Source organism: Marmota flaviventris, chromosome 2, assembly GCF_047511675.1.
Source record: "Marmota flaviventris isolate mMarFla1 chromosome 2, mMarFla1.hap1, whole genome shotgun sequence".
NCBI lineage: Eukaryota > Metazoa > Chordata > Mammalia > Rodentia > Sciuridae > Marmota > Marmota flaviventris.
Window position 1 is genome coordinate 67,343,895 of NC_092499.1, and position 20,446 is coordinate 67,364,340.

The following is a 20,446-nucleotide window of genomic DNA, read 5'->3' on the forward strand; positions in this document are numbered from 1 at the left end:
TATACAGGAGATGGCTTTACAACTGTAAAATGATGCAGGAAAAAAACAAGTCAACCTACAACAAAGTATGATGTAGCTACGAAAATGATTATATGCATAAAAATTCCTATACTAGTTACATATTTGAACAAGATTCACTGAATTCTACACCTCAGGCATATCACATCAAGTGTGCATGAAATAATAATATCATGACAGTGCTTCCAAAGGAAATACCCTAAGATTCTTTGTACAAGTCAGAACAATAAGAGATACACAATAAGAGATACAGTTGATTTACAGCTAACTGAAGAATTACTGTCAAGAAGCTTATGCTTTCTTTATCTTGGAAACATGTTAATTCTTTAAAAGATTATATATATATATATATATATATATATATATATATATGGAAAGAGAGAGAGAAACAGAGAGACAGAAAGAAAGAATATATATACAAACAGAAATAAATGGCAACAATACTTTTTGAAATAATAAGAAAAATTTCTAAGCTCAAATTTCTAAGGTCAAACATACATCTCTTTTTTGGATATAAGATTAGTATGTAAATTATTTTAGTTGTGATGAGTTCTGCAAGCATATTAAAAATAATCACTAGTTTATTTAATTAAAGGCATAATTCACTTCATTAGCATGAAAAAAAAGATTTTACCCAATACCTATGCTGACAAAAAAAATCTATTTAAATTTAAAATTGTAATTTTATGTTATCATGATAAAATGATTTTCATTAGGAACTATACCATGACCAAGAAGAAAATACAACTTACAACTCTTTAATACAGGAAGTTGTAGGGAAGGTTTGGAATAAGTTACAACATAGGGGGAAAGGATATAAATATTATTTTATTTAGTTCCTACACATTCCAGGCAGTTTCTATAACTCTAATTATTATTCTGGCTAGGTAAGGTATATGGCACAAGTTTATTGGGAGGGACTCAGATTAGAGGTAAGTACAAGTGAATGTGCTAACCAGAGTCCTTGCATGTGCAAGCTGTCTGTAAGACCCTGGATAATTCATTTACCTCAACTAGGCCTTGAATTACAGGTGAGTAAAGGAAGGATGGTTTCTAGATCCTGTTTACTTGTAACATTAAGAAATTCTGAATGTTTGAAGTTGAAGCCATTTTTAATCTTCACATCCTATAGTTGTCACAAAAAACTACAAAATGTACAAGAAAGCCTTAAAAATAAAATAAACAAATTAACCACTTGTAGCATACAGGTAGGGCCAAATTATATACTAAAACCTGATAAATTCAGTGAGGCCAGGTTTTTTTTTGTTGTTGTTGTTTGTGTGATTTTTTTTCCTTTTTTCTTTTCTATTAACTGATTATCACTCAAAAAGATGACTCTCCCTAGAAACAATAAAATATAGGACCCTGTCCTACTTTGGCTATAAACTTATATAAAGAAGTTTAAACTGTCCAAGAAATTAAAACAGTTATAGTGACAGATTGGCTGCTTTTCCTGCTGTACAAATTTATTATCTTCCTAATTTTTTACACCGAATCAGTTGGCATTAACAATAAACTCTATAGTCCAGGTGAGTAGAAGACATAACCTCAAAACTGAAACTCAGCAAGGTTCTAAATTAAGAGATTCAATTTAAAAATGAAGTGAATTACAAATAAAAAAATATGTTGATATAGAGGATAAGAATTCTAAATCATCCTATGGAAAGCAAACATTACAAGATAATACTTTTAATCCATATGGGCCATTTTATAGCAATCCTAAGTATTTTAAAGAAATTACCTAATTTTCATGACATGTCTGTGAAAGTCAGGTATTAATTAATTTTTTTCCAAAGAAGGTAAAAAAGCGTGCACGCACGCGCGCGCACACACATGCACACACAATTCCACAAGAATTATACCAAAGATACTCACTGCCAATGACATAGCTTTCTATTCCATATCTACAGTAACTTGTGAAAAAAGGTGCTTAGCCCAGTGATACATGATATTAACTAAATTGTCTCATCTTTTTGAAAAATATTTGACTTCCTACAAGATGTAAGTACAGAAACAGTGTATTTCCTTGCTTAGCATTTATACTAATGACGTAGTTCAGTATCTGCTACACTGCAGGAACTCAAATGAATAAAGACTATTAATAGTAGCTAACAGTTACTAGAACTCTTGTATCAGGTACTGTAGTAAGTGCATTACATATATTATTTCATTTAATGCTACAAACAGTTCAATGAAACAAAATATTATTACTTCTCATTTTACTGGTAAGGAAACTGAAGGCCTGGTTAAGTAACTTGTTCAAGATTACATGATAGAGGAAGGATTTTAAAACAAAGGTAGCTCAACCTTAGATCAAGATTATAGAGAAAGAGCCTTACACTAGCCGTAAGAAACTCTATCTATAGTCTAGTCCCTTTAATTCCATTTCCTTAAAGAGAAAGGAAATTTTAAAAATGATCTTTTGACTCTTTAGAATGCCTGGCATAGTACTTTAATTCACAATATTCTTCATCAAATGTTTCCTATTAAAATTAAAATCTCATGAACAAATTAGGTTTCACTGTTCTCAACAATAAAATGGAGATACCTAAGTTATCTGCACAGTCTACCTCAATGGTTCTAAGTGTGTGGTCCAGAGATCTGGAAATTTTATTGAAATGCAAATACCCAGGCTCCACTTCAGACTTTATGAATCAGAAACTGATGTTTTAACAAGTCTTCCAGTCATGCTAACATCTGAGAATCAGGGTCTGTTTTGTAGAATAATTATGAAGATCAAATTAGTTCAACAGTGAACCCTAAAAGAAGAACCCTAAAAAGCAAAACCTGTATCATCATCATTATTAAAATACTAAATTACACTCCTTGGAAAAAACACAAGTAATTTTATTAATCTAAACAGAAATGAATATAGGAAATGAAATAGATCATAAAATACTTTCCAAATAAAATACTGTTCTTCTGGATTTTATTTGGATAATGTAAGCACTCATGGATCCAGAGTAAAAGATGACTATGATCCATAAAATTATACTTAGAAATCTGATAATTTGGGGCTGGGGTTATGGCTCAGGGGTAGAACATTTGCTAGCATGTATGAGGGGTTGGGTTCGATCCTTAGCACCACATAAAAATAAATAAATAAAATAAAGATATTGTGTCCAACTACAACTAAAAAATAAATATTTAAAAAAACAAAAGAAATCGATAATTTGATCATGCCAGAGGCCTGACATGCTGTACAAGCTCCTTACCTGACCAGTGTCCAGTGGAGACACCAGATCTGTCTGTGCATGTCTCACTTACAGGTCTAAACACAGTCTCCCATCCACCAGTAGCATAGCGCCAATTCTGAGATTCCAAGATGAGTGTCCGTTGGGTGCCATATGCAATCATGAAGCAGTAGACCACATGATGGAGTTGACAACCATAGCCACAGCCTTTGTTTATGTTACACACCAGTTTCTTGGCTTTGCTACAGTCCTTGGGATTCTGTCAAAGAGAAAAAGAAAGGAAGATGAAGATAAATGTAGAGAGAGGTCAACTTTTCTTCACAAGTGATAAGTAGCAAAAATAATAATAAGCCAGGACTGATTCAGTGTATTTCTTTTTTTAAAAAAATATTTTGTTGTTGTTGTTGTTGTAGTTGGCACAATATCTTTATTTTATTTATATATATTGTGCTGAGGATCAAACCTAGGGCCTCGTACATGCTAGATGAGCACTCTATGAGCCCCGCCCCTGATTCAGTGTATTTCTTATAGGATCAAAAATCCAATAAATGTACATGCATATGTACATGCATATTCAGGGAGATTGCAGTGACAAAAATACTTTGAAAATATCACTAAACAAAAGTGAAATTAAGCAGTTATATTAAACAACAACAACCCTTCTCTCACTCTGTCTCTAGAATGTGCAACTCTGAACCCAAAAGTTGTAAACATTGAGATCTTAATGAAAGAAGTAAAACAGTTTATGTATTCCAGCAGCACTTTGGCATTCTGAGCTTACTCTCTGTGATAAAATTATCTTACATGAAAATTACAATTTATCTATTAAGTCCATCTATCTCCAAGTTTTAATAAAATCTACTGCTCCATTATGAAGTAAAAGGTACTGAGTAAAGGGATATCTGAATTCAACAACAAAATATCAGTCAAAGAGCTGTAAGGGGGAAAAAAATCAACCTTAATGGTAGCTATTAGTAATCTCACAACTGAATATAGAACTTGTTTTATACTGGTTATTTTAAGAATGTGTTATGTGTTATGACAAGTTTTAATTGGGAGGTCCACTTTGCTAATTTTATGCTCTCCTATAAAATGGTTAGCTAATATGAGAATTATTTTTTCTCCATTCTAAAGTTTCAATTCTGTTCTAATTTGTATGACCTTTTCCTAATAACAATTTTAACAGGCATATTTTTGACAAGGACTCTTTAGTCTGAGAAGGATTCCAGGCTGTTTGGTTCACAAGGGAAAAAAGAATGAGTGTTTCTAGGAGCAGAATCTCTTTTTTTTCCCTCAACATAGCAAGGAAAAATCAGTTCTCAATTTACTTAAGCCTTGAATAAAGCATCAAATCTACAACTACATTCTAGGGATATCATCTGTTCTGTCAAGTACAAACTTGCTTACAAAAGGTAGCATAGTGAGGCTATAAAAATGATTCTGAAGGATAATGCAATAAAGTCACTTTCAGAAAAGGTACCTTTCATAGACAAATATATCATAGCAAGCTGCTCGTATTTATTTATTTATTTGGATCAAAGCATAACCTATATCATCAAGAAACTTCATAGTTAAAGCCCTTATGAATCCGAGACAGCCCTGATAAACTTCAGCAAGATTTGGTTAATATTGTTTTCACAATCAAGTAGTAGTTATGGATTCTTTACATGAGACTATGAATTCAAGAAGAATCCTAAGGTAATAACCCCCGTCTTGTTGGTATAGCCACAGAAGATTAGAGAAGAATAGTGTGATGTCAAGTGGGAATGGAAGACCCACATTATTTACTCTCGCACAGTATCATACAAGGAATCCTGGGAGTAAGTGCCATTCTTGAACTAGTCCAAAGCTTTATTATTGACTCAGTTTGTCACAAAAGTAGATAAACATTGACATTTGTCAGATTTTTTTCATGATTTGTGAGAAATACAGTACTTGAACATTTCTAAAATTTATTTGGATAAAAAATTTGTTGTTCATATATTTTTCAATAAACTTTTTTCTTTTAGCACTTATTAGAATTATTACAAAGTCAATACTAAGTGCTCCCATCCAGGTTCCCTTATTATCACATCTTAGTCTATTATTATATTTGTCCTTCATATTTTTTATTAAGGAAAAAAATTAAAGGGACATAATTATTAAAACATTGATCTTTAGTTTGGAAAATATGGATTTTTTTACTTAAAAGAAGGGTTTCATTTGCTTGTAAGAAAAGCACAGCTACTGTCTTTTTTAAGAGAAGAGTTTAATTAGAACCCAAGATTTTAAGCACAATAACCGAGACACAAGAGAAAGGAAAAGGCAATTTATGAAAGAGGCTTAATTCATGAAGATTAGTGTGCCTCAAATAAAGCTGAAGAAGAATATATAATTTATTTTCTGTTAGGTTATAGCTATGTAACATAAATAAAGGGGGAAACAACCATTATGCTTGATTCTGAAATGATAAGTCTTCACTCCAAGGTGAAGAAGAGAAACTGAATGACTGGAATGATAACACTAAGTGAAATCCTCAAAGTTCAGAGCCACAGCCCAAGTATTTAGTTTTTGCCAATACTTAATACTTAAATGTGTAAAAAATTCAAAGGATGTTGTTCATAAAAAATCCAGAGAAACACAAGGACAGCGAGAAACAAAAAAAGTATTTGTGTTTCACATAAGATTAGGCTCACCAGTATAAAACTCTAGAAAAAAATGAATTGGTATTTTTAAGGTAAAAGGAGAGGAATTTTTTCTTCCGTTTTAAAATCAGTGACAATGCTAGTTTTTTTAATTATTATTTCTTTTTTTTTCTCTTTTTTTATTGGTTGTTCAAAACATTTCAAAGCTCTTGACATATCATATTTCATACATTAGATTCAAGTGGGTTATGAACTCCCATTTTTACCCCAAGTACAGATTGCAGAATCACATCGGTTACACATCCACATTTTTACATGATGCCATATTAGTGACTGGAAGGAGACCCTCATTGTTACACAAAATTACATATAAAGGGTTGTGAGGGGAATGGGAAAAAAAAAAGGAGAGAAATGAATTACAGTAGATGGGGTAGAGAGAGAGGATGGGAGGGGAGGGGAGGGGGGATAGTAGAGGATAGGAAAGGTAGTTTTTGTTTTTCTTTTTTAAATAAGGAGTTTTCTTAAAGTTAGATTCATCAATATTCCAGCTCCTTGCAATGATAAGTTTTAGAAACAGGAGGAAAATCTGACAAAACTACTTGAGACAATATTCTCTAATGATAGAGTACTGCAGAGAGGCTTAAGATATGATTATGTTACTTACAATCTGCTATGAACTCAATTGTGTGATTTTCTTTGAATTTGCTAATTTAAAGTGGAGACAAAAATTACCTCCCTCTATAACCTTTCCCTGTTGATCTACCCTTCTTTCTCAGAGACACTATGAGGCTAAATGAGATGTATATGCTCAAATTTAACGTAAACATACTATTTTATTTATCCTTATAATCTACCAGACTTTATTTCATACTGGATACATGTAATTTTTGATTTTTTAAAAATGTTTTTGGTGCTGGGGATGGCACCTAAGGTCAATGAGCTACATTTCCATTCCACATCACTTTTTTCCCCCTATGAGTATTTAGGAAGATTTTCCCTACACACACATAAAAGTCTTATCAATGTACTAATTTCCCAGCCACAATGTAATTTCCTTCACTTACCTGTCCAGAGTAACTACGACCAAAAACATTGTGAAAAAGGCTAAATTGACAAATGAAAAATTTAGTCAAAATAAACAACATCTCTAGGCATCTCTTGCAAAATGTAAATGCTCAATAATTATTATTTTGGACTGGTGGTGTAGCTTAGTGGTAGATTTCTTGCCTTGCATGCATGGGGTTCTGGATTCGATCCCCAACACTGCAAAACAAACAAGCAAGCAAAACCAAACAAAAACAAAAACCTATTTAAGGGACGGGGGATATACACAATCACAAAAATAAATTAGTAGTTGGCAAGCCAGACTATAGAATTGAGGTTTCTCAAATCCATTGTCCAGTATCCTTCTCTATTCCTCCATGATGTTTTCTATATAAAATGCAAGGAAGCATAGGCTTATAGAATATCTGGATACATACCTACGAATACTTTGTGCTGAGGATTAAGAATCGGAGCTCCAGAGGATCATTCTAGCTCCTCTCTAAGAACTTTCCTTCTACCGGAAAGAGTTAAGACATAGATGGTCCCAATGAAGAGCTCAGTAAAACAAAAGAATGCATCAGGCCAGATAAGTTAAACTTTATTGTGCTCTAAGCGTAAGACCATAAGCAGTTTTGGTTTGTTTGTTTAAAAATATTTGCAGTATCCAGTTTTGTATTGGTAATGAAGAAAAGATTCGTAATAGTATGATGAAAGCATTTTGATGTTTTGGAAATAATCCAATTTTATTTTTCTAAAATTATTTTCAAAACTAAAGCAGAAAGTAAGAAAGTAAATAAGAGAAGTGAAGCACTGCATTGTGGTAATTAGAATGAAGACTTTGGGCATAGATAATAACCATGAAAAAGAAAGTCAAAAGCCTTTTCATTTTTAAAAGCCAAGAATGGAAATTACTATACTATTTTTAGCATATTAAATGAGAATATTTCTCTAGTAATAAGATGGTATGGAGGTATTTTTTTATATTCCTGTAGCAAAGAACAATCTGTTGCAAGTAGTAAGGACAATATAATAGCTCAGGCCCAAGTAGACTACCAAGTGTTTCAAGAACCCAATTTCTCTATGGCTGTTCTGTAAAATTTAAGTGTGGAAACTTAATGGAGAAAAGATATCAAGACACATAGTTTATAGACTGTTGTACTGACACATGACAGCAAATGCAAATAGTTACTATATAGTAAAGAACAGGAAAGTTATCTTGATGAGTAAAGAAGCAACTGGCTGAATTTTACATCTTAGAAACTTTTGGTTATAATTTCCCTACACATCTGTGTCAAGCATTTTAAAACTACTTTTTAAAAATGGAAAGTTTATTAATCCACAGAAAGCAACAAACAATTAAGGATCATTTATTCTACTAAGGATCTCTGAGATAGTTTTCTGACATCTCTGGGTATTTCAGGTGGTCTCTAGAAAATGTGTAACCCAGATTCAAGAGTCATATACAACAGAATAATGTTGGTAATATTTTTTGCCACCATAATGGCCACAAAAAATATTCAGAGAATGAAACAGACACATTTCATTCAAAGAAAACATGAGGAGCAAGATTCTGCTAATCTTAAATAAAAATACACAGAAAATCTATTTCTTAAACACCTCAAATTTTTTCCAAAATGTGTAGCCTAATTCCTATGTCTTAGATCAGCTTAGATAATCGAGTAAAAAACAGTATAATTAGAAAATTAAGATTGAATTTCAGAAAGGTTCTGTATCATCCTTTTAATTAACATGCTTCATTAGGATCTTTCCTCAAAGCCAAAATATAAGGAAATGTGAACATGTGGCAGTTACTCTTTTAAAACAAGGGCAGGGGGTTTTCAAGATGGTAGGATACAGGAGATCATTTTACTGGCTGCTCTGTGGCATGAAACCAAGGAAACAGATCAGCAGTTTCTCAGCAGGGTGGATTAAAAATGGGGTGGGAGGGCAGGGAACTTTACTGGGAATTAATAATGGACATTCAAAGCAGATTGGGGACTCAGTAGATTGGATATAATAAATAAAAAAGAAATTCCCAGTGCCACCACTGCTGCCACCACTCATGGCACCAGCGATAGAGGTCCCCCCTGTGAGCAAAGTGGAGAGAAATGGGAATTAAAAGAACTTGCATTTGTAGGCCTGTGACATGACTGGGTACAGAGAAATCAGAGATCAAAGATGTTGCCTGATGAATGAAAGTCAAGCTATGCAATATCCTTGTGTAGGAAAGAAGCCACACCTCTCTCAGCTGCCCACAGAGGACAGAGGAAGGAATTATTTTGTAGCCATGGTGTGTGGGCCAGCAGCCAGTGGAGCAAATTCCTGGCAAATGGCAACTTGGAGTAACTGAATTTGGAGACTGAACCTGAAAGTCCAGGAAATGTGGGATCCATAGACGACGGAGGGGACTAACGATTAGCTCCTCAACCAGGCACGTGGAACCCCCAGGAAATTCCTGGGGTTCAGTCTTTAAGCATGGATCGGGAACTGTTGGGCCCTTGCAGTGTGCTGATTTAATATCTTCAGATGAATCTCCCTTCAATGAAGAAGCTGGAGCCTACCTAAGTCTCATCCTTGCTTCCAGAAGCTTCACCTATAGGATTTATTCTTAAACTTCAGGAACTCCACCCTGAGGGTGGAACAGATACACACTCCAGCCTACCACACATAACACTACTGAAAAGGAAAACTGAGAATCTTTTGAACTCCAATGGACACAATTCTTTAACTTTTCATGAAGACCCTTTTTACATTTTAATTTATTTTTCATTTTTTTCTGTTTAATTGTGACCTGAATAGTTCTTAGACACTTATACATATTCATACTTGTTGATTTTTTTCATTTGTAGCATATTTTGAAGGCAATTATTTTTCATTGATCAGTATTTTGAGGACTAGGATGTTCAATTAGTACATTTCAGTTTTGATATGTATGGAGATTCCTCAGAAAACTTGGAATGGAACCACTGTTTGACCCAGCTATCCCACTCCTCAGGCTATATCCAAAGGACTTAAAATCAGCATACTACAGTGACACAGCCACATCAATGTTTATAGCAGCTCAATTCACAATAGCTAAACTATGGAACCAACCTAGATGTCCTTCAACAGATGAATGGATAAAGAAACTGTGATATATATGTACAATTGAATATAATTTAGACTTAAATAAGAATGTAATGATGGCATTTGCCAGTAAATGGATGGAACTGAAGAATATCATGCTAAGTGAAGTAAGCTAATCCCCCAAACCAAGGCTGAATTTTTTTTGGATATGCAGATGCTAATTTCACAATGGAAGGGGGGCGGTGAGGTAGAAGAGAGTTACTTTGAATTAGGTAGAGGGGAGTGAAATGGGGGTAGGAAGGATAGTAGAATGAATGATATTATTATCCTATGTACACAAATGACTACATGACCCGTGTGATTCTACATCATGTACAGCCAGAAGAGGAGAAATTATAATCCATTTATGTATGATGTGTAAAAATGCTTTCTACTGTCATGTATAACTAATTAGAACAAATTTTTAAAAAGCAAAAAAAAAATTTTAACTTTTAATTTGGCGGGAGGGACTACCATGGATTGAACTCAGGGGCACCTGACAACTGAGCCACATCCCCAGCCCTATTTTGTATTTTATTTAAAGACAGGGTCTCACTGAGTTGCTTAGCATCTCGCTTTTGCTGAGGCTGGCTGATCCTCCTGCCTCAGCCTCCCGAGCAGCTGGCATTATAGGTGTGCACAACTGCGCCCAGCTATTTTTTAGATTTTTTTCTCTCACTTATGTTTCCCTTGATTCTCTTTTTTTCTGCTGACGCCCAATTTCTATTATTCTCTCTTTCAATATTTCTTTAATTGTTTACTTCTATTTTCTCTTCTCCTCTCTCATCATCACTTCTGCTCTCTCCCTGTTCACCATCTAAAATTGTACACTAAAACTTATTGTTTTAATTGTGGGCAATAATTAATCACATCATTTCTGTTTATTGGGACAATTAAGATTGTAGAGGATCTCCTTCCACTATCCATGCAATTCCCCTTCTCCCTCCCTTTCCTTCCCACCTCTCTTCCCCATTTAGAGGTAATCTTCTTCCTATGCTTCTCCTCCCTACTCCATTTTGAGTCACTCCCCTTATATCAGAGAAGATATTCGACATTTGTTTTTTGGGGATTGCCTGACTTCACTTACATGTATGAAGATGTGAGAGGAAAAGCAAGAAAACAAATCACATTAAACAAACCAAGATACTTCAACAACCATCGCCACTACAGTGGAACAAATATCAGAGAAGAAGTTTCGAATATTCATAATTAAACTGACCTCTCAAAGGATGATATAAGGAGTGACATCAGAGACAAAATATAGGAAGTGAAAGATCACTTCCTTAAAGATAGAGATTCTGGAAAAAATGAAGCAGGAATCATCAAAATGAAGGAATCAATATATCAAATTCAAACTTCAATGGAAAGCATGACCAACTTACTAGACCTCTTGGAAGACAGAGTTTCAGGCAATGAAGACAAAATACATAATCTTGAAATTAAAGTTGACCACGGATAAAACATGGTAAGAGAACATGAACAGAACTTACAGGAAATAAGGGATAATAGAAAAAGACCAAATTTAAGATTTATTGGGAAGGATGAAGAGTGAGATACAAACCAAAGGAATGCATAATCTTTCAAAGAAATAATATCAGAAAATTTCCTAAACATTAAGAATGAAATATAAAATCACATCAAGGAGGCTTGTGGGACCCTAAATATACAAAATTACAACAGACCCACACCAAGGCATGTTATTACAAAAATATCTAACATATAAAATAAGGATAGAATTTTAAAGGCTGCCAGAGAAAAATGACTGGTCATATTTAGAAGGAAACCAATCCAGATCTCAGCTGATTTCTCAACCCACACCCTCAAAGCTAGAAGGTCCTGGAATGATATATACCAATCTCTGAAAGAATATGGATGCCAGCCAACAATACTATAGCCAACAAAACTAAGCTTCAGAATTAATGATAAAATAAAAACCTTCCACGATAAACAAAAGTTTAAAAAAATCTACAACTAGAAAACTTGCACTACAAAATATTCTCAATAAAATATTTCATAAAGGAGAAATTAAAAATGAGAGTGAGGTTCACTGCGCAGCACTGCAGCATCGATCTCCTCCCAGGTGGAGACTGCTGCACAGTAGACCACATGGTGCTCTGTGAAACTGGTCTGTTCCTGGCAGAGGCACGCAAGTGGATGAGAGTTTTTGAGGATTCTAAATTTCTGGAGCCTAGCCAGTGTGCAAGAACTAAAGTTACTCTTCAAAAGGGAAAACAATACAATCTGGACAATATAGACACCATGTCGACTGTACGATCAAAAATGTCTGGACTTGCAAAAGAACAGGAACAAACCACCTGTGTCAAAAGAAAGCAGCTAATAGGAAGTGATGAGAAGATACCTCGGATGTTAGATTTCAAGTACAAACATTATATATTAACAGCTATTATGGAGAAATTTAAGGTCTTGTTGGAAATGCAGGTCCTGATATTTTACAAGATGAGGGAAACCCTGAAAAGTGACTTAAAGGAAATGTTAGTAAAAAGTGAGACATCTGGAACAAAAGATACAAAGCACTGTGGTAGCAGGGAAGAGTGGCAAGAAGCAAAAGATTTAGCTTCACAAAAAACAGAGTTGGGGGAAAAAGAAGAAAAAAATTCTAAAATCGCTGAGTGTACTGAAAAAAATTTTTAGAAGCAAGGAAATAGACGAGCTGAGTTGTAAATTGGACAAAGCCAAGATGTCCACTAGCAATCAAGGTAAGGAATTATCCCAAGCCACTGAAGGGATGGAAGAAGCCTCAGATATTAACTATGACACATGTAGAAATGGCAGTCACCACATACAACTGCCTGACAAAGAGAGGAGAAAGAAAAGGGAAGATGGAGCAGCAAAAGAAATGGAAGAAGATAACCTCCAGAGCTTCAGTAACAAAGAGAAGACTGTAAAAGCATCAAGAGAAGAAGAAATGTTGATGGATGAAGGAGCCATGCTCACCCTGGATGCAGATCCTCTGGCATCAGCAACCTTGGAAGTCAGTAAGCAGTAGCAACATTTTCAACATTTTGAGAGAAAATGGCTTTGAATCAGAATTTCTGTGTGAGGTCAAATTAGCATTTAAATGTGATGATGCAATGAAGACATTTTCAGACCTGCAAAGTTTACGAAAATTTACCAGCCAAAAACCTGTCATACATACTGAACCGTGTACTCTGACAGAAAGAAAAACCAAATCAAGGAGGAGAATGTGGGATTCCCGTAAAAGGGGGTAAAACTAGTAAATTCAAAACATGAAGCAGGAGGAACAGCAAGTGATGGCTTGCATTTCTTATTCATCAAAGAGGTAAAAGTCACTAGGCCAGAAGTGAAGAGCATAGAGACTTGGGAGGAAGAGTTTTCGGAGTGGGAAGGATAAAGGAATCCCTACCTTTGAGGTGACAGGAGAAGACTCAGAGACCCACGAGGATGACATCTTTTATGTGAGGGCAGAAGAGGAAGAAGAGGCCTGTGACATGGAAGAGGAAGGAGAAGAGGAGATGGAGGAAGAGGAGACCTCTGGGGAAGAGGAGGAGGACTGTTGGGAGGAGGAGGAGGAGGGCGAAGATAACTCAATATTATGTGAGAAACGGGACTCAACCTGTCTGCTGTGTTCCTGAAACAAATGTAATGGGAAAGATGGGAGCTGATGAAGAGATTATGGTTTTCAGTAATGTATGGAATTCTGAGAATGAGGAGGAAGAAGAAGTAGGAGGGTTTTTTACATGGAAGACGCTTCAAACACCAACATCCAAAGATGCAGACCTAATTCAGGAAACAGAAAGAAACTATAGAACAACTGTCATCAGTATCTTCAGAGAGATGGGAGAAGAGATTGGAAAAAATTTAAAAATGCCTTCCAGTTATCTTGGAAACTAACAATTCAATAGAAGATTTGAGTAGTAGAATAGACATCCTTGAAGAAAGATTGAGCAATCTAGATGATGAGATGGAAGAATTCTCTAAGGATACCATACAGATGGCCAAGCAGATAATTAATAAAGAAACGCTAAGGGAGAGAGAGGATAGATTCAGAAGTGCCAACATCCATTTGATAGGAATTCCAGAAGAGAATGGAGCAGAGGACATATTGAAGGAAATAACTGAAGAAAATTTTCCAGAGCTTTGGGATTCTAGTCTTGGGATAGTGTGTGCTCACCGAATCCCCAGCATGACTAACAAAAACAGACTCACTCTGAGACACATCTTAGTGAACTTTTTGAATTGTAGTGATAAAGAGAAAATCCTAAAGGCTTCTAGAGAGAAAAAAGAAATCACCTTCAGAGGCACAAGAATCCGATTGACAGGTGACTTATCACTGGGCACCCTGGATGCAAGAAGTCAATGGAGCAACATCAAAAAAGTGCTTCAGGAGAAAGGCTTTCGCCCTAGAATCCTGTATCCAACCAAATTAGCATTTGATTTTCAGGGTAAAAAAATTATATTTTTTGATATGGAAGAATTTAGGAAGTTTATTTCTTGTATATCCACTTTGAAAGAATTATTGGAGAAAACAATATAGGTGGCTGCATCTATCGCTTTCCTCACACCAACATATATCTAGAATATCTAGGAATACAACATCATTTCTGTCCAGAAGAGTGGAAGCTAACTGTTTATTTGGAGATGAGGGGAAAGGAGTGGTATTACCTACATGTTAGGAAGGTCAAAGAGCATATTTTAAAAATTTAATGGTAGTCATTGTAGTTTGCCTAGGGGTGAAGTTTCTGTATTACTGAGGGGGGGGAGGAAGGAATCTGTCCATGGAACATATGGGGAAAGTAATAGAAATGTACAGGGGAAAGGTGGCAGGGTATATTGGAAAGAAAAAATGCAAATGCTGAATGTATCGAGCAAAGGATATTTCATAATTTTATCATTCTGCAGTGAATCTGCTTTTTTCATTTGAATATACTCAATTTGCTATTAAAAGTTTTACTTTTTCAAAAAAAAAAAGTAGAGTGAAAACCAGCAAAGGGTGGAACTATGCTAAAAGAACAGTGAATCAGGGAATAAAACTCATTGCTCAATAATAACATTGAATGTAAATGGCCTAAACTCATCAATCTAGACACAGACTGGTAGATTGGATTAAAAAACAAGAACTAACAATATGCTGGCTCCAAGAGATTCACCTCATAGGTAAAGTTATCCACAGAATGAAGGTGAAAGGATAGGAAAAAACATTGCATTGACATGGATCTCGTAAACAAGCAGGGGTTTCTATCCTCATAACAGATAAAGAAGACTACAAGGCAAAGTTAATCAGAAGGGACAAAGAAGGTCATTTCATACTGCTTAAGAGAATTATACATCAACAAGATATTAAGAATTGTAAATATTTATGCACCAATCAATGGAGCATCTACATACATCAAATAAACCCTTCTCAATTTCAAGAAGCAAATAGACAAAAACACAAAAACACTGAGTGACTTTAACCTGCTTTGTGTATCACTGAATAGATCCACAAAATTAAATACATAAACAAACAAATAAATAAATAAAGAAGATATTGAACCAAAAAAACTAATAATTTAGACTTAACAGACATATATAAAATATTTCCTCCATCAATGATTGAATACACTTTCTTCTGAGTGGCACACAGATCCTTCCCTAAAATAACATATCTAAGGCCACAAAGCAACTCTTGGCAAATATAAAAACAAAAAAGAGATAATATGTTGCATTCTATTAGATCATAATAGAATGAAATTAAGAAATCAATGATGTTATTCATAGAAATAGAAAAAGTAGTTATGAAATTCATTTGGAAAAATAAGGGGCCCAGAATAGCCAAAGCAATCTTTAGTGAGAAAAGTGAACTGGTAGGCATCACAATCCCAGATATTAGATTAGACTACAGAGCTAGAGTAACAAAAACAGCACAGTACTGTCAATAAAACAGGTAATAAGACAAATGGAGTAGAAGACACAGAGACAAACCCTCATAAATATACTTATTTCATACTAGACAAAGGCTAACCTGGAGACTAAATAATAAATTGTTTAATGACCAATGATCAGCAGAAGAAATAAGAAATGAAATAAAAAATACTTAAGAAGTAAATGAGAATAGTGACAAAACATCAAAATTTCTGGGACACTAGGAAGGTGGTTCTAAGAGTAAAGTTCATTGCATTGAACTCATTCATTAAGAGAATTTTAAGACACCAAATAACTAACCTAATATTACATCTCAAACCTCTAGAAAAAGTAATCAAACGGTAGAACACAGGAAATAATTAAAAATCAGAGAGGAAATCAATGAAATTAAAACAAAAATATTTAAAAATCAACAAAGTGAAAAGATGTTTCTTTGAAAAAATAAGTGAAATTGATAAACCTATAGCCACATTAACAAAGAGAAGGAGAAAACTCAAATTCACGATGAAAAGGAAATATCACAATGGACATTACTGAAATACAGATGATAATCATAAACTAATTTGAAAATTTATATTCCAATAAAATAGAAAATCTTGAAGACATCGACAGATTTCTAGAGACATATGACCTACCCAAATTGAATCAGGAGGACACAGAAAATTCAAACAGATCAATTTCAAGCAACGAAATTGAAGACATCATCAAAAGCGTACCAACAAAGAAAAGCCCAGGACCAATCCTCATCTGAGTTCTAAAAGACCTTCAAAGAAGAATTTACACCAACACTCCTCAGAGTGTTAAACAGAAAAGGAGGGAACCCTTCCAAACTCATTCCATGAAGCTAGTATCACCCTGATACCAAAACCAGAAAAAGACACATCAAAGAAAGAAAACTTTAGACCAATATCCCTGATGAACATAGATTAAAAAAATCTTAATAAAATACCAGCAAATCACATTCAAAAACATATATAAAAGAGTGTACCATGATCAAGTGGGTTTCATCCTAGGGATGCAAGGTTGGTTCAACATACAGAAATCAATAAATATAATTCATCACATCAATAGACTTCAAGACAAGAATCACATGATTATCTCAACAGATGCAGAAAAAGCATTTGATAAAAGACAACATTCATTCATGTTCAAAACACTAGATAAACTAGGGATAGCAGAAACATACCTCAACATTGTAAAAGTTATACACATTAAGCCCAAGGCCAACATCATTCTAAGTGGAGAAAATTTGAAAGCAATCCCTCTAAAAACTGGAACAAGACAAGAATGCCCTCTTTCACCACTTCTATTCAACAGATTCCTTGAATCTTTAGCCAGAGCAATGCGGAAAAAGGAAAAAAAAATAAAGAGATATGAGTAGGAAAAAAGAGCTCCAACTATTCCTATTTGCCAATGACATGATTCTATATTTAGAACCCCCCCCCAAAAAAAAAACTCTATGAGGAAACTTCTAGAACAAATTCAGCAAAGTAGCAGGATACAAAATTAGCACCCATAAAAATTAATTGTGTTCCTATACACTCATGATGAATCAACTGAAAGAAACAGGAAAAATTTGCCATTTGCAATAGCCTTAAAAAAACATACTTAGGAATAAATCTAACAAAAGAGGTGAAAGACCTGAACAATGAAAACTACAAAACATTAAAGAATGAAATTGAAGAAAGCCTTAGAAGATGAAGAGATCTCCCATGTTCTTGAATAGACAGAACTAATATTATCAAAATGGCCACACTACCAAACATGCTATACAGATTTAATGTAATTCCTATTAAAATTCCAATGATGTTATTCATTGAAATAGAAACAGCAGTCATGAAATTTATTTGGAAAAATAAGAGGTCCAGAATAGCCAAAGCAATCCTTAGTGAGAAAAGTGAATCAGTAGGTATCACAATCCCAGACCTTACAGACCTATAGTAACAAAAACAGCACAGTACTGTCACCAAAACAGGTAAGAAGACAAATGGAATAGAGGACAGAGAGACAAACCCACATAAATATAGTTATCTCATACTAGACAAATGCGACATAAACATACATTGGAGAAAGGATAGCCTCTTCAACAAATGGTGCTGGGAAAACTGGAAATCCATATGTTGCAGAATGAAATTTAACCCGTATCTTTTATCCTACAGAAAATTCAAGTCAAAGTGGATCAAAGACCTAGGAACTAGACCAGAGATGCTGTGCCCACTAGAAGAAAATGCATACCAACTTTCCATTGTGTCATCATAAGAAATGACTTCCTAAAAAAAAAAAAAAAAAAGAATTGACTTTTTCAACAAGACTCCTAAAATGCAAGAAATAAAATTAAGAATCAATAAATGGGATGGAATCAAACTAAAACATTTTTTCACAACAAAGGAAACAATCAAGAGCACGAAGAGAGAGCCTATAGAATGGGAGAAAAATCTTCACCACCTTACCTCAGGTAGAGCATTAATCTCTAGGATATATAAAGAGCTCAAAAAACTTAACACCAAAAATAAAACAAAACAGGGGCTGGGGATGTGGCTCAAGCGGTAGCGCACTCGTCTGGCATGCGTGCGGCCCGGGTTCGATCCTCAGCACCACGTACAAACAAAGATGTTGTGTCCGCCGAAAAAAAACTAAAAAAATAAATAAATAAATTCTCTCTCTTTCTCTCTCTCTCTCTCTCCCCCCCCTCTCTCCCCCCCCCCTTAAAAAAAAATAAAACAAAACAAATAACTCAATCAATAAATGGGCAAAGAAACTGAACAGGAACTTCACAGAAGAAACTTGAATGGTCAACAAATATATGAAAAAATGTTCAGCATCTCCAGCAACTAGGGAAATCTTAATTAAAACTACACTGAGATTGCATCTCACTCCAGTCAGAATGGCAATAATCAAGAAAACAAGTAAAAATAAATGTTGGTGAGGATGTGAGGAATAGGGTACACTCACACATTGTTGGTAGGACTGTAAATTGGTACAACCAATATGGAAAGCAGTATGGAGATTCCTCAAAAAACTAAGAAAGGAACCACCATTTGACCCAGTTATCCCCCTCCTCAGTATATACCCAAAGGACTTAAAATCAGCATACTACAGTGATGCAGCCACATCAATGTTCATACCAGAACAATTTACAATAGCTAAGTTATTGAACCAACCTAGGTGCTCATCAATAGATGAATGGATATTGAAAATATGGTATACATACACAATGAAGTATTACTTAGCTATAGAGAAGAATGACTTCATGACTTTTGCCAGTAAATGGATGGATCTTGAGACCATTATTCCTAGTAAAGTAAGCCAAATCAAAAAATCAAAGGCTGAATGTTCTCTCTGATTTGTGGATGCTAACACACAAGAAGTGGGAGTGGGGGAGGGGAAGAATAGAAGTTCATCAGATTAGACAAAGGAGAATGAAGGGAAGGGAAGATATACAGTAGAATGAATTGGCATAACTTTCCTATGTTCATATACGAATATACCACAGTGAAATTCCACATCATGTACAACCACGAGAATGGGATCCTAATTAATTTATATTTGATGTATGTATGTCAAAATACACTCTACTGTCAACATATGTCTAGAGGAACAATTTTTAAAAAAGATTCAAAAAAATAAAAGAAGGGCAGGGGTAATGGAGAAAGAAAAAGAGAGGAGAGAAGAGAGGATGCAGAAGCAAGGTCATGAATGGTTTGCAGCATCTTACACAAGATAAAAAGATGAAGTCATTTCAAAAGGGAAACTGGATGATACTTTCTTCCTGTTCAAAGAGGATGCAGTTTTGTTTTAAATAAAAGACTGAGTTACACTCTTTTACTGGCTTTGCTTTTCTGCTCTTCTCCATGATGGAGGTTTTGTCTCACTTTTCCATGCATTTAGCCATATACTAAGAACACACTGTTAGCATAAATTTCTCTGGCATCCCATTATTCATTTTTTAAAATCCTCTGAAGACCACTTTTCTCAAACTACCTCAACAGAGTTAATGGCATTGTAACCAATTCATTTTCTAAACCATTCAAAATCTTCAACATTTTTTTTTTTTTACTTTCCATTTCAAATAATTTAAGATACATGATCAATTGGAAAAATACTCAGAGCTAGGCACAGGGGGCATGCCTGTAACACCAGGTACTTGGTAGGCTGAGGTAGGAGGATCTCAAGTTTAAAGTCAAGTCTGGATAACTAAGAGAGATCCTGTCTCAAAACAAAAAAGGGCTGGGGATGTAGCTCAGGGATTGAGCACTCCTGGGTTCAATCCCTACTACTGGGGTTGGGGGAAGCAGAGTTATAATGTACTTTCCACAATGTTTTCCTCAACTAGAACATATTATTTAACCACAGCACATTATCAAAAGCAGGATATTGACGTTACAGAATACTATGAACTATTCCAGGATTTATTTACATTTCATCAATTTTAACATGCACTTATATCTAACATGTTTAGACTCATGTAATCACCACCACAATCAAGACTACAAACTGTTCCATCAAAACAAACTCTCTTATGCTACCCCTTGAGAGTCACATCCTTCCCAAAACCTCAATAATCCCTGGAAATCACTG

The 20,446-nt window shown here is 34.7% G+C and overlaps 1 protein-coding gene across 2 annotated transcripts in view; it reads right to left on the bottom strand.

Annotated features, from left to right (window-relative positions):
- The window catches only part of Fut8 (fucosyltransferase 8), a 309,903-nt gene that overhangs the window by 62,257 nt on the left and 227,200 nt on the right, over positions 1–20,446 (bottom strand). For both annotated transcript variants that reach the window (XM_071607956.1, XM_027929496.3), the window contains exon 6: positions 3,234–3,471. In XM_071607956.1, coding sequence (XP_071464057.1) covers positions 3,234–3,471 — 238 coding nt within the window. The remainder of the gene's footprint in view (positions 1–3,233; positions 3,472–20,446) is intronic.